At 44.4% G+C, this 24,257-nt stretch overlaps 1 protein-coding gene across 1 annotated transcript in view; it reads left to right on the top strand.

Annotated features, from left to right (window-relative positions):
- The first annotated feature begins 1,238 nt into the window (after positions 1-1,238).
- Positions 1,239-24,257, top strand: part of ALPK1 (alpha kinase 1) — a 30,869-nt gene continuing 7,850 nt past the window's right edge. The window contains exons 1-8 of the mRNA XM_049814974.1: positions 1,239-1,393; positions 6,163-6,317; positions 16,740-16,938; positions 18,972-19,031; positions 20,669-20,755; positions 21,469-21,545; positions 23,134-23,229; positions 23,744-23,848. Of these exons, the coding sequence (XP_049670931.1) occupies positions 1,273-1,393; positions 6,163-6,317; positions 16,740-16,938; positions 18,972-19,031; positions 20,669-20,755; positions 21,469-21,545; positions 23,134-23,229; positions 23,744-23,848 (900 nt within the window). The 5' untranslated portion in view covers positions 1,239-1,272. The remainder of the gene's footprint in view (positions 1,394-6,162; positions 6,318-16,739; positions 16,939-18,971; positions 19,032-20,668; positions 20,756-21,468; positions 21,546-23,133; positions 23,230-23,743; positions 23,849-24,257) is intronic.

The raw sequence follows: 24,257 nt of genomic DNA on the forward strand, positions 1-24,257 counted from the left end.
AATGTTCTGAGCACCTGAAGGACTTGCAGTGGAAAAGTTACAGCAGGCCAGCCTGGCCTGGGATAGAAGCAGTCTAAGCAGACGCTCTCAGACCTTTGCTACTAGGGACTTTGCCCAAAATTACTGCAGTAACTGGAAGGGATTTGGTATTGGTACCCTGCAGATCACCTGTGAGTTGCTCTACCATGTATCCAGAGCCTGTGCCTGGCTGCTGCCAGTTAACCTTCTCAGCCCTGAGCTGTGGGTGCTCATGGGTGCCTGTGGCCCCTGCCCCGAAGGATGCTCAGCAGCACCCAGGCAATGCTGGTGCCAGGAGTGCTTCCCGAGGGTGGGGGCATGGGGTGGGCAGCCTGGTGAGGCAGAGGGATGGCATTGGTGCGGGAGGTGGGAAGGAGGGGGTTATCAGGTTTGGAAAGGCTCCTGAGAGCTGGTCTGATTGTGGTGACCTGGCTGTGACAAAAAATGAGTCTTGTGTGTGTTTGTTTTCAACTGGGTCTAAGGCCCCAGTCCTTTCTGTCTGTCACAGAGCTGGCGGAGCTGTGATCAACTCCAGCGCTTATCTTGAAGGCCTGTGGCTTTGTGCTAGGTGAGCTCCTGCTGTGTGCTGCAGCATCAGCAAAAACACTTTTCATTCTGGTGGGCTCCTTCAAAGACCATTTTTGCTCCGCTGCCTCAACCAGACTGTGGTAGGATGCTGTGTTATGTGGCAGGAATGGGGCTAGCATGAGAGGAGGCGAGCGAGCAATGTGGTCCCAGGCCCCAGGGTAAAAGAGACGTCCCCCACGGTCTGGTAAATGCACACAACATCCTACATGAGTTCAGACCGCGCACGGCTCTGCTATTCAATCCCGGCTAACAGCGTGCGACAGCCTGAGCCTCCCAGGTGCAAAGGGCTTCGGCACAGCCTGGCTAGTCACTTCCCTGCTTGGGGTTTCACAGCTCCATTGAAGAGCCCATCCTTTCTCCCTGGCACCTCGGAGATGTTCGCCTCGCACAGTTTGTCACTGAGACCCTGCAGTAATTTCACACACTCCTCTAATAAAGTCCTCCGAGGCTGTCATGTATTTTCATGTATTTCCCCTATTATTTCTCCCTGCTTGAGCCTTTCAGATAATTGATGATACTTTAGTTAATCATTTTCCCCGTCCTTTGTTCGCCAGGTACCTCAGCCTTGAAGGGATCCTTTTCATTTAGAATCCGTGTCTTCTCTTAAGTAATTGATCACCGTGCACCCGGGGACACCCAGTTCACAGCCGAGTGGGATCAGCCTTCATGAATAATCAAAACGCCGTGGCCATGCTGCTGCAGGAGTGCAAGCAAGCTCTGGACGCGCTCCTGTCAGCAAAGGCTGACACGGGCGAGGAAGACAAGCGAGAATACCAGCGGTGCCAAGGTGAGGTCCCCAGGAGAGGCAGCAGGACCACGGCAGCAGCCGCCGGTCCTCAGCTCTGCCCTATTTTTCTTCTCCTGGTAGATGAGTGTCTAGAGATGCCTGGATTTTGAGGCCATGAATGGGATGCGGGCTACAGGCAGGCAGGGAAAGAAGTCCACTTTGTTGCAGTGAATTGCTGTCAGTTCTAATTTTAGGCTTCAGTAAACATGAGGCTGTAAGGAACAGTTTAGTTTGGGAAGACAATGCCCACAAGTTTGCTGATGCACATAAATTTCAGTTATTAAAAAAAAAAAAAAAAGAAAAAAAAAGGATGCAACTTCTGAATAAGGGCACATATTTCCTCTCCTTTCATAAGAACTGGGGGAGGGCCTTTTCTGTTTGTCAGCTTCTCCTGATATATTAAAGAGCTCATTGCCTGAATCTTTATCTTGTAAAATGTGTGTGACCTCTATTAAGTGGTGTCCAAAGAAAAAAACTTGCAATATGCCTCTTGAAAAGAAAATCCATGCTGGCTAATGGCTAGAATAAATAACCGGGAAAGGAAGCAGTATTTAACGAGAGAGCTGTAATAGAAGGGTTCTTCATTTGTTTTAATGCTGGCATTACCTGCTGGAAACCAGCATTTATTTTGGTATTGCTGTGGTGCTTTGAGAGTGGTTTGTAAAAAATGTATTATTTCTTAATTGCAGTGGAAATCCAGTTCATGTCAATCATGAAAGGATGTAATACACTCAGTTATGTTTTCTCTAGGTTCAGACTTTCAGAGGGCTACATAACTTCATTGCCACAGCTTTTTTTATTCATGAAATAAAAGCTATGTTTGAATTGCTGAACTTGTTTGAATTGCACCTTTTTGGTACAGGGTAGGGAGGTTATGTACTCCTTTCTGCCACACAGGAAAAATAACTTCAGCAATTACGGAAGAATATAGTAAAGGATGAAGGTGAAATTTCTGGGGGGAACAAAGGCACTAGCAAAAAACCACAAAAAGTCTATTTATGTGCAGGTTTGCCTTTGCGTGACTCATCTGCAGTACCGTCCATTTTCCAGTTTAGTGTTAATAGTGTTTAGTTTTGCTTTGCATGAATGACTCGTCCATAACGTTAATTTGATCTTTAAAATCCTTTGTTTGTCTCGGAGCGCAGAGCCGTTGAGAATATGTTTTTCCAACCATCCTGGTTCTTGCTGGGAGGTCAGCTGTCTTTTTCTGAAGCACCTAAGTCTGTTTGCGGTGAAGGGTGGCGTATAGGTTTCTGTTATGGATACTGGAAGATTTTTCTCTTCGTTTTTGTTTTCAACAAAGGGTACTTTGTTTCCTCATCAGAAATTCTTTTAAGTTTTATTATGGTTCCTTAGAATAGGCTCTTGAACTCCTAATCAGGTAGTGCTTTTTTCCCTCATCCTCCTCCCTCCTTTTCTCCTATTAAATACCACAAAGTATGAGAAATAATCACTTTAGTTCCAGATAAGGTAAATCAGTGCCCTTATCACTCGATTAGACATGGTCCTTCAGGTAAACTGCTTCAGGAAATGGGCGATCAGAGCCTGAAGTGATGTTCGGGTTTTCGGAGGACTGTGTTCCCATCAGCTGAAAGAAAATTACCCAGCAGCGGGGCGGTGACAGCGACATTAATAACTGCTGGGACTCTCTGCCCAGGGAAGGCAGGGCCTGGCAGGTTGGTGGCTCTTGGCGTCAGGGGGACCCTCCTAGTGCAGAGGCGGAGGGGGTTTCTTTGACCCCCTCTCCCCCTGAGGCTGCCTTTGTTCGCCCTGGCTTTCTCAGACCAGGTGCAAGAGGAACTGAAAGCCAAATACATATAAATGGGGTGGGGAGAGGGGAGAGGAGGAGCGCATCCTTATATTGCTTCAGTTGAGGGGGCAGAATGGGTGTTAGATGGGTCTGGATTGCTTTTTTATTTCTTTTTAGACTAGAGATCATTCCAATCAACTTCTGTGCCAGTTCAGCCTTCATTAATTAATGAATTTATATTGCCTGCAGTGAGACCAGCTATCTGTTAAAAGAGTAAACTCTTGTCCCGGGAGTTGGATTTTAGCTGAAAACTGCAGGACTGTTCACATGAGCTCCCCAACTGGTTGGTGTGGTTCTAGTGGATGTTCTTGCGATACAACATGTTTTATTGTCATTGACACACTAATTGTGTTTATTTTCATGTGGTGACAACTAGACGTCACAGCAAGGCTTGAATGTCCAACCCCAAAGATGAGGCTCCTAAATGTCCAAATCCTTCTGAAAATGTTATCCTGGTTTCCTTTTCTAACCAGCTCGGCAGTAGTGATTGCTGGGGATGCCTCTTTAAAAAAATCAAAGTTCAATATTAAAGAATTTGGCCATATTCTTTGTTCTTTAGTGCATCAAGTAGGAGGAGGATTAAGGTTTAATTAATGATAGCATGGAAAACAGGAACAAGAGGAAAGCAGTAATACCTTTATGCTTTAGAGAGAATACCAATGTGCACATTATCCCACTGATTATTTTCATAGTTGCTGACACTATTATTTTTTCCTGTTTCAGTGTTATTTTGGTAAGAGTGAGTTTGTGTGGGAAAGACAGAAGGAGAAGGTAGAGAAGGAGACAGAAAGGCTGTTTGTGTAACCATCCTATTTCTCTTTCTGTAGGTCCCTCCCCAAAATGTCAGTCCTCTGGGATCACATGGCAAAACATGTGCTTGCTGTGACTGCCTTCACACCCCCCCCCCCCCCCCTCCTTTGGAAAAGATTTTGGGACGCTCGGTCTTCCTCCTTCTGTATGGGGGGATAAAACCTGCTGTCCGTCATTTTGCGTTCCTTGTGATAGGATGGGTATCCCTGCTCCTGCATTGATTTTGCAGTGAGAGGTGTGAGGATGGGAGCACGACCTCATTTCCCCTCCAGCTCTGCCTCTTGGCCACCTTGCCATGGCTTGGAGGGCTGAGCCCCTCCAGACACCACTTAAGAGGCGAAGGGAAACGTGGCTGCACGTGAAGCTGGGATGTGTAACGGGAAGCGTATCTAGAGCTGCAGCAAAAAAGTGAGAAAATATGGTTTGGAAAAAGTGGTATCTTTTTGAAGGTGACGTTTTTGGAAAAAGGCCCTCAATATCTGACTTGCCACTTTTTCCTAGGAAAAATGTACTGGTGAATGCACTGTAATATGAGCATGAATTAGACTTTTTATGTACTGTGTTTCCTACAGTCATCCGTAAAGGACTGATTAAAAAATATGTAGTAATACATTTATTGCATTGCCTCATTAAAGCAATGATGGTCTCTGAGCTGGGCTTTTTCTGAGGATTAATGGCCAGAAGGGGCTAGATCTGCAGCTGATGATCACCGTTAACCCCATCTGGTCAATAATCCTTGTTAATCCACTTTTATTGGCCAGAGAGTCTGCCCAGCCAAGCGGTTAGGACAGCACAGCACACTCAAGCTGCAGCTTCACCCCAGTTTCAAGGAAAATTAAAATGTGGGCTGCAGCTGAAAGGAAGGGACAAATCCAAGCCCAGATCTCTAGCTGTGTGCTCCTACTAGCAACTGCATCTTTAGTTGGGTCAGGTTGGAGATCCAGCCGAAGCCCATGGTTATATAGGAGGCGAAGAGCCAGCCCGGGGAGGGAGCAGGGCATGGGCATGGGCCAAACTGTGCTGTTACCTTGCGAGCTCTGGCACGTTGCTGGAGGATCGGGCCAGACGTGGGAGTTGGGAGTGCTTTGCCCTCATCCAAGAAGAAAAATCTGTCTTTTGACTCCTTTGTGCTTGGCCTTTCCAGTTGGGAGGGAAGCTGTGCTTTGGGTAGGGTTTGGAAGCCCTTGCGTGAAAGGCACGAGGACTGGGGTTTCCGTGTGGCTCCATGGTTGCCTGTGCCTGGATAGGAGCATGCCTTGACCATGGGTACTTTCTCCTCTTCTTTTTAACTGCTGTTGCAAACTGCAAGAGAAATGCAGAAGCTCAGGCCAGCTCTTCAGCTAGTGTAAATTACTTGGCTAGGGCAGCTTCAAAGAAGATGCATCAGCTTCAAACAAGGAATCTCATGGCAAGGCTTCAGCTGGTATCTGCCATATGTCTGTGGGCACTGCCATGTTAACAGTGGTTCCCAGGCATGTGGGTTAAATCATTTTGTCTTGTTACAGCAGGGAGCTCTCTTGTGCTGAGGGAGAGTATGTCCTGCAGTCTATAGCTACTGCTTTGAGAGCAGGTTGAGTAACTCAGGCCAACAACTTTTTTTTACCGAATTATCAGTCAAATATTTATTCCCAAGAGTGTATGCTTGTTATTCATTATATCCCTTTAGATCTTTGTCTAATAGCTTTATATGGTCCGGGTTTATCTCCCAGTTGGGATGTGGGTTTTCAAGCTGGCTCTGCCCCTGTCACCAGCAAGCCCTGAGCAAGGGGGACAGGTCTTCTGCGCTGTTGGCCTTGTTTGCTCTGCCAGGAGTCCTCTCCTCATATGGGGAAACAGGTTTCCTCCTGTCTGTCTTGGAGCAGCTCTTCACGCCCAGCCAGCCACCAGCCAGTGATACTTCCTGCTAAAAGCCTTTTTAATGGCTGATAGCTCCCATTTACCTGGAGGGCAAGAGCAGCCAAGGGTAACGGATGACAGGCGAGCTCACCTTCCCTCCGGATGAGGCTGGTGGCAAGAGCTAAGAGCTGGTAGCAACTGGGAGAAGGTCTGAAAGGGAGGGGAGGTATGCTTTTTGCAGGATAGGTGCTCTGTTGTAAGTGTTGTGGCTGAACCCGCTGCAATATCTTTACCTGCTCTTTGACCTTTTCAGCTTTGCTTCCCGAGGACTTGAGAACCCTTCTGGAGGAGGCAAAGGAAATGAAGTGGCCCTTTGTACCAGAGAAGTGGCAATACAAACAAGACCTTGGACCAGAAGACAAAACAAACCTGCAAGATATGATCAGCGCGAGGCTCCTGGATTTGCTGGTATCAAGTTCAACACACCTGTTGCATAAAATGTCCTGCTGAGGTGCTTGAGAGTATGCAGAGCCCTGGTGGGTTCAGAGGCTTGTTTTTTTGCACAGTGGCAGCAGCAGGTGAGGAACTGCTTGGCAGGCAGAGGCAAGCAAGTCTGTGTTGCGATGGGGCTGCTCACAAAGGCCAAAGGGCCAAAATAGAGATGTGACTTGTATTTGTTTCAGTCTTCAGACAACAGAGGGACCCTGAAGCTACATATAGTTTCTGATTTTTTTTCGTTAAAGTTGCAATGAAGCAACATGTGTGAATCATGGTTTCCTCCTCCTTGTGAGACAGCTCATCTCCATGTCACCACTGAGAATTCCAAGAGAATGAAAGTCCTGCTCTCTGCTGCCACTGCAACCAAGCCAAGGTTGTGAGATCAGTGGGAGCTCTGCCTCGGGGTTAGGCTTCTGGTCTGTTGCCTACGTAGCTTGTGGCAGATGGGTGTGCAACACCACGCAAAGTTGTTGGTTTGAGGTCTTACTGGTACCTGCAGTTTTATGTGCTCTCCCAGTGCAGGGAAGATTAAATGGATTCAAGTGATAAAGCTTTGAGCGTGTCCAGGCATTTGACTGCTGCTGTGCAAGGAAAAAAGTGCTTAGATAGTAATGACAAAGACATTGCAGAGCGGAGGGCATTTGCTCTGCCTTGTCTAGAAGTGATCCCAGAGGTATACAGGGATTGTGCATGCATTGAGCACATTGCAGAACAACAGCCTCATTCATTGAAACACGCAGCGATGACTTTGACTGCATTTATGCTGTTTCTGCTCACTTTCGTGCTCAGCCCACAGGGCAGTTCTATTTCTGTTTCCAGTAAGGTAATGTTTACCACTTCCCTGAAGAACTGGCATTATAATAAAACTAAAATGCTGAATGTTTACATAAGGTTTAAAAAAACCCCTATGAATTTGAAAAAAAATCTGTGCCTTGTTTAGTTCAGCACCACTCAGAGGCAATGAGGATTACTCACTTTAGTAGGCTTGCACAATTCATGACCTGCTTTTCTTTTTTCAAGAAAATTACTTGACAGGATCCCTTTGAGGACCAAAGCTGACCAAAACCTGGGCAGGAAAGGCAAGAATTTAATGTGACTTCTCTTGTGAGTAAAGGATACTTGGCTGTGTAGAGTTGCAGGATCCAAATGGTGCTTGGGGATCCCATCCTGTAAGGTGGTGATTTTGAGCTTAAAGATTAGAAAGCGGCAAGAAATGTGGATTGCTTTTTGCTTTTCTGATTTTGTTGGAGGCATGTCAGACATGGCTTGAAGCAAATAGAGGATTCCCTTTTCAATGGTAAATGTAGTATCTAGGCTAATGACTATCCCTTTGGCAGGACAAAGTACAGATGAGGTTTGTGAAGTTTTTACGTTCTTTTTTTGCTTACTGTGGTTAATGTCTGAAGCCAGCACAGTCCCTTTCCTTGTGAGAAGGGGCAGTCTGGCCTGAAAATCTGGGGGGTTTGGGACAGGAAGGTCTGGCCCTGCTGAAATCCCAGCTGCAAAACTGCTGTTAACTCCAAGGTGGCTAGGAGGTTTCACCTGCTTCAGAGAGGGCCCTGCCTAAGTAAGGCCAGCAAGTTTTATTTGAGGATGACGATTACTTTGAATAGCACTGAGCAATGAGAAGCTCAGAAAAGCCAACTGCAGAGCTGGGAAGTGTCAGCCCCAGCATCCCTTTGCCAGCATCCTCCATTGCAGGGATCCTAAATTTGCTTGCGGGGGGTGGGGGGTGGGGTGGGTAGGGAGCGGCTGCTTCTTGGGTATTTATTTTCTTTTTTCTCTTTGGTGTGTGTGGCCTTAGACAGAAATTTATGGCAGAGGTTGACCTCCTTTACAATCCCTGCGCAGCTCTCTAACTTTGGAGCGTTTGTCTGTTCTCTCCCAGGATAAACACCTGCAGTAAACTCCCTGAGAGACCTGGCTAGATGGGAGATTAATGTGGCTGTAATAGTGGAGCAGTGTTTGCAGCATTATGCCTTCTCCCCAGGTAGATGGATCTTTCTGAGATGATACCAATTATTTATTGCTGAAACATCTGTTGATAACTGCAGCTGCCCTTGTTAAACAAAGCATATCATGGGGTCATAGACTATAGGGACCTAAAATCCTACCGCATGCTAGTTTTGGACTATTCACCGACACCCCCTGAAGTCCATTGGTTACCGTTGTCTTCAATGTTTCATCCTGCGGTTGAAAATACTTTGTAAACGTTGTGCTGCCTTTCCCCATGTGCTTTGAAGTATTATTTCATCTTCATCGGTAATTTATATTCCAGTGCCATTGTACCATGGGAAAAAGGGAAAACCTTTTTTGTTTTCCATTTAATTGTAGATAGACTGACATTTTGACCTGTATTATTAGTATTAGTCAGGAAAAGGGATTTTTTTCCCCTTCATCCATTCCTTCCCTCCCCTCCTCCCTTTTTTTTAAATAAAATTTCAAGGCAGAGCAAAGGCTGCTTCAGTTCTTTGAATAAAAAGCTGGGTGGGGAAATGAGGCTGAAGAGAAGTGATTACAGTGTGATGAGGAAAGATAAAAGTCTGAGCAACTTTTTTCTTCTTTGGTTGTTTTTTTGGTTTTTTTTTGGGGGGGGGGGGGCATGAGGGACAGAAGGATAATTTAATTCCCTGGAGGAAAAAAAAAAGATAAGTCTTTGTCTATTTATTGTTCAGAAAACCTTTAAAATTTTTCATCGCTGTTTATTTTAATTTGCCATGCTTAGAATAAGCTCATAAACTGTAATTCATTACATTTAAAAAGTGCTTTGAGATCCCTGAATGAAAGGCACTTCATTACCATAACACACTGGTGGTGTTATGAGGAGGCAGAGCTGGCTACCAGGGCTCACCGTGAGGATGTTTTACTCTGTGAGTAGGCTGAAAAGCTCTATGAGACCAGCACAGTGAGTAAGCCGATTAAGCTTTGGCTTGAAGGGTTTGCCTTAGTGTTGCACTTTAAAAAGTGGGATACCCATTGCTGGCGGCTGCATGCTAGTTTGACGTATCAAGAAGGCAAAGCCACCTGCACCTGCAGCCTTTTAAAGTGCTCTTCTTTGCCTGTACTGCGGGATGTTCATTACTTCTGCATGCTGGCTGAAGCAGTAGGAAGGCATGGCAAAACCAGCTTTGGGGGGCAGGGGATAGTGGCAAGCCAGGCTTTCCTCGCCACTCTCTCGCTGCAGCCTTGGTTCCGTGGGAGACATGCTGCTTCTGGAGCAGGGCTCAGGGCAGATTTTGGCAATCTACGCAAACTTTTTTTCCCCCTCTCTCTTCAGGATGCGAAATTACTGAACCTCCCTAGGGATTTTAAGGCAACAGATTTACTGTAATCCTTGGGGCAAACCAGGTTTTACAAAATCTTTGCATCTTATCGAAGGTAGGGTTTTTTGGTTTGACTTGCTTTTTTTCTTTTCCCTGCCAGGGATTCGCCAACTAATGCAAAGGCCATCCCAGTTCAACAAGCTCAACATACTGTTTTCCACATTCTCCTAGCAGGTTTTAAGAGGGTCTCCATAACAGCTGCCATCGGCTAGCAAACCAAACCCATCCTGCAGCCCCCATCCCAGCCTGAAAGCCCCTTTGGTGGGAATCTGCACTCAGGCTTGAAGAGCGATAACCATCATCTGTATCGACAGCAAAAACTGGGAAGCACTGGGATTTTTGTTTTTAACAAATCAAAGCCAAATCAAAATTGCAACAGCATCCTTGCTGACAAGTATAAATAAGGAGGGATTACTTTTTTCTCTGAATACCACATGCACTGTGGGGTTTGGACTGGGGCTGCAGATCCGGAAGGGAAGCTGCCAGGGGTTAGTTATCCTTCCTGCAGATCTTCACTATCCCAAGGGATGGAAATAGCCTTACTCTAGGTAACCAGCCAATAGAGGGCAACATGCCCATGTACACGTGTTTGATCACACAAACCCTGTTGTGGGTTTCATTGAAGGACACCTCTATACACACAAGTAGTTCTCTTGTGGGATGATTCATGACACATAAATATTTTAATTTTTTTTTTTGTAAGATCAGAGCCCGTTTTCAAATCCATTGTGATGATGTGGGGCTTTACTTCATTTTTATCTTACATATCAATAGTTTCTGCATCCAGGCTCAGGCATTCAGCCATGGACCAGGATCTGCTGGGATAGGTACAGTGCGAATACAAAAGGAAAAGCCCCAAGAGTAGGGCTCCTGCAGGTCCCTCTGCACCCGCTGTAGGGAGCTGTGCAGGCTGACCCCATGCTCTCTGCCGTGGATGGGGGAGCGGGGATCCTGGCCCTGCTGGTGCAGAATTTCACGGGAGTTAATGAGAATATTGAAAACAGTAGAAAATAAGGCCCCACAGCCCTTGCCTGGGCCTTGGCTAATTACGTGGTGATGGATTGCCATTAGGGAAACCATTCTGAGGGACATGCCCTAACTACCCTTAGGTGTGTGTGTGGCACTTAAGAGCTGGAAGCCTTTGAAAAAGAGCTAAAGAGGGGGCCGAGGATTTAGTTTTCTCCTCCTTCTAACTGTTGGTGTGGTAACAGGAGAATTAAAACCCTAAATCGTAGCCCTAGGATCTTGGTTGTTCAGGCTGACCTTTTGCTACCTGCCTCATAAGAGCTCTTCTTGGGTGATCCCAGTGAAACGGAGAGTGACGTAAGGGAGAGCTGTGGCTGTGGGCTGAATTCAGCCCGAGAGGGAATCCGTGGCACCCCAGCCTCCCTTACGCTGGGCAATCCTTGACGCTTTGTAAATGAGAAGTATCAGAAATCAGGCGCAGGGAGGAGAGCTTCAGCTGCCCAGGGTGACTGCCCTGATGCTGCCAGCATGCAATGCTGCAAAGCACTCAGTCTTCTGCTGCCTGTGTGGGAAAACAACAGCAGAATTTATATTGGAGCACCAAGTAAAAAAATGGGAAGCCTGATCCTGGGTACCTGAAGGGCAGTCAGTTCACTTTGCTCATGGCTAGGATTTCCTCTTCTCAGATGCAGCTTTATGCAGTATTTCCTCCCTGGAAAAGACTTTAAATGTTGTATTACTGAGATTGCTATGTTGTGTTTTCCTTCCAAATTAAAGTACTTCTCAAATGGGTTGATGTTTTGAGGACACAGATTTAGGAAAGAGACTCTTGGATTTTCAGCTGATTATAGTGGTCTCAATGCTGCCCCCTCGGGGGGGGTGGGTCTGTCACTGGCACTCAGCTATTTTTAAGTATTAAAATATCCCCTTCAACATAGTATTTTAATGTACCACAGGGAATTGCCACAATAGTTTGTAAATAGTCTATTGCCATAATAGTTGATAAATAGAGCCCAGCAGGACAAATCTGGGCCACAAAATGATTGTCGCACCTATCCTTGTTAATAAATTAAGAACAGGTACTCCTGCAGATGACTGCGGTCCCCCAAACCCTTGCTGCCTTGTCGGATACATGAGGCCTCCAGGAGCTCCCCCTCAAGGAGCTTCCTTGGCACTTTAAAGGGTTCTGCTTCTGTCCTCACCCCAAAATGCTGCTGTTCAGCAGCCTGAGCTGCCTGCTGCTTTCCTCCCTCTGGAGACCACTCAAGTTCATCACACAGATGGTTCTCCCACTTGCACCCATGGGTAGGTGCACTCCCTTTGTTACAGCTACCCAGTGCTGAGAGCTACACATGCCAACAGCAGGTTGATCAGGGATATGGTGCCTTCTCTGCTTTGTGTTTGATGGGCTGTAGGAGGCCCTCTCCGTCCTGCAAGGGACGGAGCTGGTCCTGCCAGCGGGACTTTCCAGGCGCTGCTCTGCTGGAGCTTTGCTTCCTGCAAACAGCAGTGGATCTCAACTGGAGAGTGGAAGCCGAGAGCAGCACGTGGAACATCCCAACAGCAGTACAATGAAATCAGTGGCAAGTTAAATTGCAAAAAAAAGGGGGGCTTTTGAGAAAAGCGTGAGTTATTCTCTCTCTAGCACTTCTCAGTTGGTGAAGCAAGATGTGGTTGGTTGTAAAAAACTGACCCGTTCTGTGGTGTTTTGAGTTGCTAATAATGGACCTAACACTGCTCCCATTGAATAAACGCCCAACTCTCCATTGCCTTCAGGATGAATAACTTGAGCTAATTAACAGCTTCAGAAGCTCAAGCCAATTAAATGGGGTTCTCCGCTGCTCTGAGTACAGAGGAAAGTGTCCAGGAGCTTCTTATTCCTCAGTCTGTAGCTGTTTACTGTGTGACTTGACCATCCCGTGTTTCAAGCGTATCTGTCTGCACCTCGCAGACATGCTTTCTTCTGCCCATCACAGAGGTGGTAGGAGGCTTAATTCTTTGTTATTTGTCGAGTGGGCTCTGATTGCCAGCTGAAAGGCAGAGATTGATAGAGAAGTCCCGTGCGGTGACAGCAGCTTTGGTCTCTTGGAAAGACAGGCTTTGCTAACAGCGTGTGGGGTAAAAGGGTGAAAGACTTCAGCCAAATCCATTGGTGTTGTGACTCTGTGTTTAATCTGACAGGGGATGAACGTAGGGGGAAAGAAAACCAGGCAATTTGTTAGGGTTCAGTGAAGTGCTAACTAGGAACAGCTCTTGGGAGAGAACTAAAGCACCTGGAGGTATGTGCCACTGAAACTCCTGCCTTGTGCACAGAATTAGAAATTCTTTGTTGACTGCTATTGGTTTTGGGTTTCTTTTAAGATTTTAAACCTCAACTGCAGTTATAAATGAAACAAAGACTGAAACAGTCTGAGACGAATGGATGTAAGCAAACACAGAAATCCAGAGCCCTTGCAAAACTGCGGGGACACTCTGAAAATGAAATGATTCCTGCCCCTGCTTTCGAACCTCGCCGCTTGCAGAGGCGTTTTTCCAAAGGGGACCCTCCGGAGCCCACAGGCTGGGGTGGGGGGGTGTTGCCTCCGGGATCTTCACTTTATAAGAGGGCAGAGAGAGTGGATTAAATCAATATTTCATTTATTTGGGCTTGTAATTCCTCTTACATCAGCTGCCACATAAAGATTTTCCCCTATTTTCTTCCCCTCCTCCTCATCCTCATTTACTATGCACCAATAATTTCCCTTTGACGCTTTCCTGCCAGTCCTAGTGCCAGATGGCTCCGGTTCTGAGCTTCTCCCCTCTCTCGGGAGCGGCCCCCATTGTCAATGCAAAGGAGGCGTCGTGGCTTTGAACCCAAAGCTGGGACCCAAACTTCAGCCCCGGCGTGAGGAGGAGCTAACCCACTAATGCAGGAAACCATGCAAACAGCACACCCTCCCACTCATCGCCATTAAGGAAAAAAACCCTTCACTAAAGGCTGTTTTGCATTTTCCCCAATGGTCCATGTATAGAAATCTGGCGCAAATTTAATTCTCTCACCACCTGATTCCACTTCCCAGCCACGAGGTTCCCTTTGTGTCGTAAACTCAATTAGACATATGCATTTCACATCATGGACACAGATGTGAAAACAAAGTGCGTACGTACCTCGCTCTTTCTCTCTCTCTCTCTCTGTGTAGATGCGCCTACATTGGCTTTAAAGCGATAAAGCGAGTAAATCTGTTTAGGGCACTAGCCTGCTATGCAGAACAAAGTGTCTGGCTGCGGCGAGCGGCATCGAGTTTCTGATTGCGGTGGGGTAGGCTGTGACATCTTGGAAGTCAATAGGGTTTCCCTGGGTCTGGGCAGGGTGACAGGGAGCCGCTGCCCCTTTTTATTTCAGAGTGGCATGGGGAGGGTCTTTGTGCATGGTTTGGGTGCGTGCCCAGCACGCCGGTGCATTAGCTGTAGGTGCTGAGGAATTTTCCAGCCACACGAGTTGGCAGGGAATGAAAGGAGTGGGTATTAGTTTCTCGGTGTAGTGCTCGGAACAGGGGGGACATAATTACAAAGATTGACATTGAACCGTGTTTCTGTGTGCCACACAGCATGCAGCCCTGCCTTTTAAAAAAAAATAGCCCAGTTTCTCTCCCTGGCTTGACTTTTCTACATTTTGTGTCCATTTGGGTTTGGAGAGGGACACAAGAGGTTTCGGCATTGAGCGGAGAGTTAAATTATGCAGCTGCAAGACTGCCAAGCCCTTCAGAATAGGATGCTTCGTTTAGATTTTCCACAATGCTATTGAAGTGCTTATTTTCCTCCTGAAGAGACACAAACAGATGCAAACTTCTGTAAACACTTTAGAAATTAATTCAGTGAGTTTGGCCTCTCAGCAGTGCTCAATAGCTGACAGAAAAATGTCTAATTAGTGCAAGTGGAAATAATAGGGCCACTTGGATTCCTTCCATCCTCCTCCAAGTCTACTTTTCCTAGGAACTCAAAGGCTCTTTTGTTTGGTAGGTCACCCTCTCTCAGGCTTTTGTGCTCCAATCTATTAAAGGAAGAAGGGGAGGAAAAAAAAATAGATTAGGCGATGCTCTGTGCTTAAATATATGGCCTGTTGATGAGCATTTCGAACGGCTGGTTTGCAGTGTCAGTTTACAGGTGCTTGGAGAGGGGGATTCCTCCATTGTTAGCCAGCACAAGCAGAGTTGTGCGTGCCCGGCTCCAGGAATCCTTTTCAAGTGCCACCCTCTTAGAAAATCCAACTCGGGCTCAGGAAAAAAAAAAGGAAATTTGTACAAATCCACCTTGCCAAAGTGCAAACAAGCTAGCAAATACTTGCAACAGATCGGTGCTGCAAGCCGGCCTTCATGCTCTATACCGTAGGCTCTTCTCTAAATGGTTTGACGTGGGCTTTCATCTGCAGACCTCAGATGGTGGTTATGCTGCTCAAAATCAAGAACGAATCTTGCTGTCAGATTGTGGGGCTCTAAGCTAAAAGCAAAGAGAATAGAAATGAGGCTGGGGATGAGTCCAAGGAGCCTGCGTGGTGTTTAAAGCAGTTCGTGGACATTGCTGTCTCTCTGGCTCTGTCTGTGCATTTCCACAAGGAAGGCAAGGGAAGGAGGCTGGTGCTAAGACAAAAGTGGGAGATAGCTGCCAAATTTGATGTTCTAGTAGGGATTTGGACAAAGTTTTCATGGCAGTCTCTCATTCTCTGATAGTGCTGTGGGGCCTGATCCTCCCTCCCCTGTGTTGCTTTTACTCTGTCAGGAGCGGAGTTACTCACTGACATGAATGAGAGGAGAAACGCATCCTTTTTTCTGAGGAGCCTTTGTATGGTTTAAGGTGTTTTCCTTTTTTACTTTCCTCTTGTGATTGACCACACCGCAAAGCAGTACTCGACCATTGCCAGCTCCCAGGTGCTGGAGCCAGGCTGGGCAGTAGGAAGCCCGGGCTCCTTGTTGGCAGCGTGAGGCTGCGGAACGGCTGATGGCTGTGAAGAACGGACAGGTCAGGGCACCTGTGAGGCTCCACAGCTGAACAGATGGGTCTTTCCTTACAGACGATGGTTGTATTTCAGGCAGACGTTCCAGTGAAGCAATGACTGCGTACCACCCTGTGCGACAAACCCGTAAAAAGGGAATCGCCTGGATTTCAGCGTGTGGAGCCACCTCCTCCACCGGGCAAGAGTGCCAACCCCTGCCCACCGTGGGAAGGGATTGGGTTTTGGTAGATGTCCCCAGGCCCATGTGGACTTTTGCAACTGTGATGAGGCTGTGTGCCTCCTCACGGCTGTCTTTGCTGGCCTCCTGTCCTCTTAACAGCATGCTATCTCAGGAGCTCGGGCTGATTCCTCATGTTGGTCCCAACCGCTGTGGGAATCCAATAGAGTTCATACAGACTTAGTAGTCAGTAAAAATGACCTGCAGGGGAAAAACGTCAGACTCCTGGCCTGTTTGCTTGTTTGTGGTGTACAAAAGAGTGGATGGCTTGAGCTCCATCTGGGACAATGGCTGTAGTTACCATTTCCAGTCTTTCCAGACTCACGTCCTCCTTTTAAACTAATTGTTATTGCTGCAAGTAATCTGTCAGGCGTGATTTAAATTCATTAAGAGACCACCAGATTATGCAGTTCCAAATACTAAACAACAATTAGAAAGACCAAAAAAAAATTCAGGAATGATATCTATGGCTCAAACAAAATAAACAGCTGGAACCTTCCTATCTTAAAATGAAAATGTGATCAGGACCTGTCATAATTACAGGTTATAATAAATCCTATCTGATCACTGCCACAAAGGCTTATTTTTATATAAATATATGTTATATAAATGCCTAGGAACATAGAGATTAACAGATGGGTAGAAATTTTGAGACAGCCTTTTAATTGCTAGTGAATATTTGCTTCTTGTAATGTTCAGTACTTCACTTGCTGCAAAAACTGTGTAGCCACTTTATAGCAAATAACTAAGGATATCCCATCTGTTTTGAAATGGCATATAGGCAGCATCGTTAGGCAGAGAGTGACTAAAGCTGATTATTTTCTCTAGTCAGTTCGGTGAGCCTGTACGAGGTGAGTTTCTCCAAGGCAGCTCCATAGCACTGGTGTTCTTTTCAGTTTTTTTTGAAAGCCTCCATCATGGTCAAGGACTGCGTAACGGCAGCTGCTATTGTGTTCCTGATTGACCGGTTCCTCTATTGGATTGATGCCTCCAGCAAACTTCTTCGGATTGCCAAGGGTCTGCACAAGCTGCAGCCCACCACGCCAATCAGTCCTCAGGTGCTCATCCGCCAGGCTCGCCTCTCTGTCAACACAGGTACTGCTCCATTTTCTCAGCTCAAGCCCAATTAGGAACTACTTGACTTTGAAGAAGATACTTTGTCCCGTGCTGGGGATGACATGCTTACGGCCCCGGTGCCATCTTTTCAAACGCACAGCCCACTCCCAGCCCCCTTGAGCCCTCCCAGCTCCTCTCACTAGCACAAAGGGGCTGGTATAAAGGGTTTCAGAGCCAAAAGCAGGAGAGAAAATTGTGAAAGGGTGTGGAAAACACTAATTGGAGCTTTTGTTCCTTAACAAATCTTCCCTGCTGGTTTCAAACAGGGATATCTGAATTGCTATACTTCTGACCAAGGGCCTTTAAAAAGTAAATTAGAATCCCAGCATTTTCTCTGTACTGTCCCAGCTGCTTTTTTTTTGTTTGTTTGTTTTTTGTTTTTTTCCAGTGGGACCACTTGACTATGCAAACAATGCAGCTTACAATCCTTGAGGATAAACTGATTAAAACCAAAATAAATTCCACCATTCCTATCATGTGGGCAACACCTGAAGGATTTTTAATGTATCTTCCCACTGTCATATTGGGGAGAAGAAAACAAAGCCAGACAAACCTGCTCTGAAAAACCCAGCTAAGGAATGTTTATTTGCAGAAAAGAGAACTATAAGTTCCCTGCATAGCTGTTTTTATCTGTGGCTGTGGGCTTCTCATGCTCCCATTGCCATGGTGTCTGGGTATTGGCACACTCCAATTGATGGGCTAGTTCAGCCAACACTTACACTGCTTCACTGGCTGGAGCAGCCTTCTTGAATTCAGCTGGACAATTGAGACAAAAAGCAGGGTTCAACATGAATCAAGATGATCAAATTAGACCTTAAGGCGTCTCCTGCAGCCCATAAAGCCTGCCATGGGAGACTCCGGCCATGCGGCAAAACCTCTGAGCCATATAACAGGAGGCCGAAAGGCAGAATCCCCACTTTGCATTGCAGCCTGCATCCTTTCTATATATTTTTTGGCTATAAGTTCAGTACTTAAGAAGGTTCTTAAAAGCTAGGTAGAGGGTGACAGGGAGGCAGCGTAGCCTGCAGCTATGCTTTCTGTGCTGGGATTTCAAGTCAGCTGGCTTTGAGGTGCATCTGCAGAGCTTTCCCTCCTAGTGAACTCCCCAGTGAGACCAAAATGGGTTTCCAAAACCCTTGTTTCCTTGGGATGGAAACCAGCAGCTCTGTTGCTGAAGGAAGCAGGATAGACTGCTTTCTTCTGGAAGAGAAATAAGAGCAGGGAATCCCAGCTGGGGGTGGGCAGCAGCTCAGTGCCGACCCCAGTCTTGTTGCCACCTCCCCTGCTCTGAATCCTGCAGCAGCCCAAGGCATGGGAAGGAGCAGAGTCAGAAAAGAGTGCCTGGAGTCACCTGCCTATGCCAGGGGGGTTGGGTTTACTCTAAAAACAATGCACAGCCTCAGCTTTCCCCATAAAGGAGAGGTATCTGTTGTTTTATCCTTGCGGTCAGTTTACTGAAGCCACATTGTAGAATGTAGACAGCATGCACAGAAATTCAACAGAAATACCAGAGCTTGACTCGATGAAGACTTTCTCACATTTTAAGGTTAAGCAGTCTTCCAGGAATGTATAGTGTGTTAAGTAAAACAGATATATATGTAATTTCATCTTACTGTGCAAGCACATATTACAAAATGTAGCACATGTACATTTATGACTATTGGCAGCAACAAATCTATGTGCAGGTGATATCAGGATGTATCAGGTTAAATATACAGCTTCTCAATGAGATTTTCTGAAGCAAGTGTCTGGCTAGAAGCAGTTGCCTCATCAGCATTTTCTGCAATATTTGTTGTATATGTGAAATAGCCTATGTCAAAGAGATTTCTGAGCATGAGGTAGCATCTGCGGTGCATACTTAATTAGAAAGTTTAGTCTAAGTGTGGACACACTGACAGTGCTGGGAGGAAGAGTTCGATTTGCAGCGGTTTCACTGATGAATATTTTTGTTCACTTCATGCCACATGATACATTTTTATATTCATTTCCTTATCTTTTATTTTTTTAATCAGGTAAACTTTTAAAAGCTGAATATATCCTAAGCAGCCTTATTAGTGACAATGGAGCAACAGGTACCTATATATTTCTTTTCCAGTTGCATATTTGCTATTTTGGTGGGGTTTTTGATACTAATTTTAACAGTCACACAAGCTTCAAATACAACCAGTCTGACCTCAGTAATGACTCCTTACATCACGTTTCTCTTTTTTTCACCATTCTTTGCTAAAATGTGGAAAATGCAACTTCGTTTTGAAATTTCCGTAATTCATCCTTCAATTGGGTGGGAAAATATTCTGGACTGACAGCCTTCCTACAAATTTCTTTGCCTAGAGAATTTTAAAATGTGGACCAATTTCAAGCAATTGACTGATCTAGAAAACTAAGATAATTCCCTGCCCCCCAAAAATCCAGATTGTTAGAGTAATGCTTATCCTCCAAAGTCTCACTGAACCTACGAACTAAATGACTACTTTATTCTAGACCTGTAGCAGACTGCAGTGTAATTATTTAGTACCTTTTGGGGTCAAGAAAGAGAGAGTGAGTCCTGGTTCTTACAGCAGTTTCTTCTATCACTGGATAGACGTGCAGAACTGTAAAAATGGGACTATTCCTTAATGCATGATAATGTTTGTAGAAATTACTTTTTTTTTTCCCCTTTCTGTCACATGATTATACTGCTGGTCGTGTGACTTGTTTCAGATCTAGAGGGATATGTAGTATTTCTAATGGTAAGAATTCATTAATTTTGACAGACATCCATAATTATTATTTAGTTACTTTTTTGAGACAATATATTTTAGGGTTTTATATCTGTTCTACATTTTCTTAGCTTTCAGGGTTTATTTAGTCAATACATTCAGGTTTCTCTACAACCATGAAACTTAGAAATTTAAGAAGCCTGTTCTGGGTTTTGTTGGTTTGTTTTTCATGTGAAGCTGAATTTCTCGTACAAGAAGGGTCTTCATGCAGAGGGCTTTTAACAAAATACCAGTTATCACTACTGAAGTAGAACTGGCTGTGCAAAACACTGCATTTCATCTCTCTTGGGATTATGCTTTTCTTTAAGATTATTTTCCATAATATTCAGTGATAGTACTTCTTTGTTCAGCATTGAAGATGTGTTGTTGAATAGATACTTTGTGCTGAGAATTGCAGTGAAATGTTCACAATACTTATGAAAGCTTAGTGATTTTATTTCATATTCTATTCTGAAATCCAGTACAGATTTGATAACAAAAGACTTCGTGTAAGTAATCATACTGTGTTAACAAGAAAACTTTTGTTTTCATCTTCATGAGATACTGATATCTGAAAAAAAAACATGTTTTGCCAATGGATAAAAGTATTTTGCTCTGCTATATATACTGGTGACAACAAAGATATTCCATATTAATCCTTTTGACTGGTTTTTAGTGGAACTCTGTACAATGGTGATACACAATGACTTTTTGTTACTTCACAGAATAGAGGTACTTTTCACTTCTTAGATTGTTTTTATGCTCTATATAGCTGTCACTCAAGCTGTCACCATATAGCTGTCTACTTATATTCTTTAATGCACTGTCACTTTGTCATCTATCTGACTCAAACCGGCTGAATTCAATGGGGAGAATCCTGTCAATTTACTGGGATTTAAGTTACCCTCAGAGGCTTAAAATGACAGCAACATTTTTCATTCTCTACTGCGTTTTTTCACTCTTTTCTGCAGGTACCTGGCGATATGCTAAGGAAAGTGATAGGATTCTTGTTCAGTCAGTCTGCTTACAAATCAGAGGACAGATTCTGCAAAAGCTTGGTAAGGCTTTTTTCTATAAATGTCTGCTCAAGATTTTCCCCTATTTTTTTTTTCTTTGCAGTCAGGCTTTAAAATGGTACATTTGGCATATGTCAGAGTTTTAGCTTGTGTAGAACACCTGCCTGATGCCCATACCACAGCCATGGAAGATAAGCTGTACACACATTTATTTGCAGCAAAGACCTAGAGCCATGTACCAGGCAAACACATTTTAGAAATTACCATTTTATTACTAATCTTACTGGAAGTTGAGGAGCATTCTGAAATGTTGTTCCCTTTTTCCCCGGTGCTACTCTGTGTTTGCTAACGCTTTTCCCAAATTCGCTGTTCCCAAAGGCATGTAGTAGTTTATCACAGGTATATCACAGTAATTTCCTCTCTCAAGACAAGAAAATCCTTGGTTTTCAGCATGATGGGCTTCTGTATTCGGAGCTTGGTTCTTGAGGCCAACAGCCTAATTTTATGTTTTTTATGTGACCTTTCGTCTTCCATGACTGTTGAGCTGAAGTCCTTTATGAGAATAAAATGTGTGTTTATGCACAGCCAAAAGCTAAAGGAAACCAATAAATGTACAGTGTCACCAAAGCAAAAAACGCCATGGTATGGTTTTATACTGTTTTGAGGGCTCCTGACTCAAGGAGGTGTAAAATAAACTATTGAAAGCCATCTGTAGCAGTAATCTGCTTAATGACTGTTTTTCTGATTTATTTCAGGGATGTGGTATGAGGCAGCAGAGTTGATTTGGGCTTCAGTTGTGGGATATTTCAAACTTCCTCAACCAGATAAAAAGGTAGTATTTCCTTTTCACCCTGGATATCCTTGCCAATCTAATAATCATTCCAGATAAGCTTTTGTTTACTTCAGAAAAGTCTTTTAGCAATGTTTCAGTTACGCACCTGAGACAAGGTTAACGTGCAGGACAAATATTCTAGCCAAAGTCTGTATTGCACGTTGTTTCCGCATGCATACACAGACTTTCAGAGACACCTTTTTTCCTGAAGGGGAAGAAAAGTAATAGTTTTCATTAAGCAGAATCATCTGAAGTGAACTATCACCTAGGACGTCACAGGTGCCTCTGACAAGGACAGACTAATTCCAGAATGCAGCCATAGATTTTATTTATTTATTAGGACTAAGGCTCTTTTTTTTTTTTTTTCTGGTAACCAAGCATGTTTATTTGCTGAGCTGTGCTACACTATCTGTTGTGGGTGATGGGTGTTCCCCAGCACTGCAGTATCTGAACACCTTGCAACAGCTACCGTATCTGTCTTTTAGCACCTTTGTGAGGCTTGGCCATGCTAATCTTCCCACTGTAGATGAAGCAACGGTCACACCATGTATCCATAGCTAAACAGGAATGTGAACCTAAGTCTTGCAAGTCCTAGGGTGATGCTTTAAGAGGTTTTGTAATTGTACCGCGGCATAAGATATACCACAAAACCAGACCTCGTCACCTCTCCTATGCCATACCTTAAAGCTTGACCTCAAGCTCAGAACATTCCTATGGGAGCAAAGATGTGTAGTGAATTTTGTGGATAGCATCTAGATAATTCCCAGCATTCTTAACTGTTTAGCTGGGCAGACCCTTAGCTAGCATGTATCAATCAAATCTTCCAGAGAGAGACACAATTAACAAGTTGATAGATCTATATGCTACATGTTCATGTCTTATTTTCTAATTGATTCTGTAGAACCAATTACAAATTACCAGAAAAAAACCAATTATATCAACACCAAGAACTCTTGACTTTTGTCCAACTCTGTTTATTTGGTTTTTAAACTGTGCAGTAAGCTAGGGAGGTGTGTTAAAAAGATGCTTGTTTTCTTGGGCTATGTGTGATGAGCATTTATTACATCTATCATCTCTCTAGACATCTTCACCCTAGATTTTTTAGAAAGACTGGGATCAAGTGGCCAGTTCTTAAACATAATTTTTGGTTTTCTGTGGTCTTTTCTGAAAAACGACAGTAAAACAGATTGAGTCTTATTTCAGATGTGATTAGCCAAGGGCTTAATGTAACTTTTGGTGATATTATGAGACTTCACTTTCATTGTCACAAATAGCACCTTGGGAAAATGCAGTGCTAAGGAAAATGCAGTGCTGTTTAAGTTGAAACCTAGAATTAGTGGTAATAGGGATAGCTGCCACTCATGTAAACTCATATGTATCCACCAGGCTATTCTTTCTGCAAGTTGAAATTAATAAAACCCTACCAAGATGACGTCTCTGAATTTCTTAGCAGTGCTTCTCTTTGGATCTTGTTTGTTTGGTTTGATTTTTTCCCCCTATGTTCTACACAGAACCTCCTTTATTGTAAGCAGTAAAATTCAAAATACAAGGAGAAAAACACTACGATAATTTTCCATTTCTTTTTCAGGGAATTGCTACTTCCTTGGGTATTATGGCAGACATCTTAGCTTCCATGAACGAGAAGGATTACATACGTTTTAAAACCAATGCTGAGATTGACCTGGTAAGACTTGGTTTGATATTTGTGCGTGTAGATTCTTCATATGGACTGTATGTTGTTGTCCCAAATTCACCCACACTTTGTTCTTCCTCCAGTTCCTCTCCTGTGCTGAGAGGGCTGAAGAAACTTCCATTCATTCCTGGTAAAAAAATTCATTAGCACCTAGATGGAAGGATGCCTTGCTTCAGGAAAAAAGAAACATTAAGAGTATTTACAGAGTGTGTATGTCTGTGTAATATATAGAATATTTATAGGGTCAAAAAGTGACATATCAGTGGTAAACCTGAGCAAAAAGTCTCCTGCAGAAAGAGACCTGGCTGTTTTTAAGATATGATGGTCCATTCTGTCAAGACTCAAAGGTCTCGGACAGCTCAGGGAACCTACAACAAACAAGAAATAAATCCCAAGCTGCCTTGCTTCAATCTAACAGGGTTGCTTACCAGGTAGACCCACCTCTTTGGAAAGAAAGCCTTTGAGATGATGTTTTCCCTCTTGTATTTTTTTTTTGTTTTGCTAGAACCTTCTCCGAGAGTTCAGTCATCGCTTATTATCAGCTGCTGAGGCCTGCAAACTAGCAGCAGCCTACAGCCAGTACACCCCGTTGTTTGTCCTCACAGCTGTGGTAAGTATTAGTCTTCATTCTGAAAGTGTTATTTGAAGAGTCCAGGCTATTAAATTTGGCTCTAACCTGGCTTTCAAACATTGCATCATACAGGGTATTGTGTCTGTGTTGTGGGTATGATGCTATATGTTGCTCTGAACTCCAGTCAGAAGCTAAGCAGATGGGTGGAAAGCAGTATTTGTCCACAGAGCAAGGATGGGCTTTCAAGCCCATCTGGAAGTGCTGCTTCTCCTTTAACTGTAGCTATATTTCAAAGGAAAAAGAGCAAGGTTATTTCCTCCAGGAAACACAGCAGCAGGCAGTTAGAGCTGACATTTCCTACCAATTGTGTAAGGGAAGGAAACGTATTTTATCCACCCTTTTTTTATCTCTGACAGAGGTCCAGGTTTTTAACTCCTTCACTCCTCTT

This window comes from Accipiter gentilis, chromosome 12 (assembly GCF_929443795.1).
Source record: "Accipiter gentilis chromosome 12, bAccGen1.1, whole genome shotgun sequence".
Taxonomy (NCBI): Eukaryota; Metazoa; Chordata; class Aves; order Accipitriformes; family Accipitridae; genus Astur; species Astur gentilis.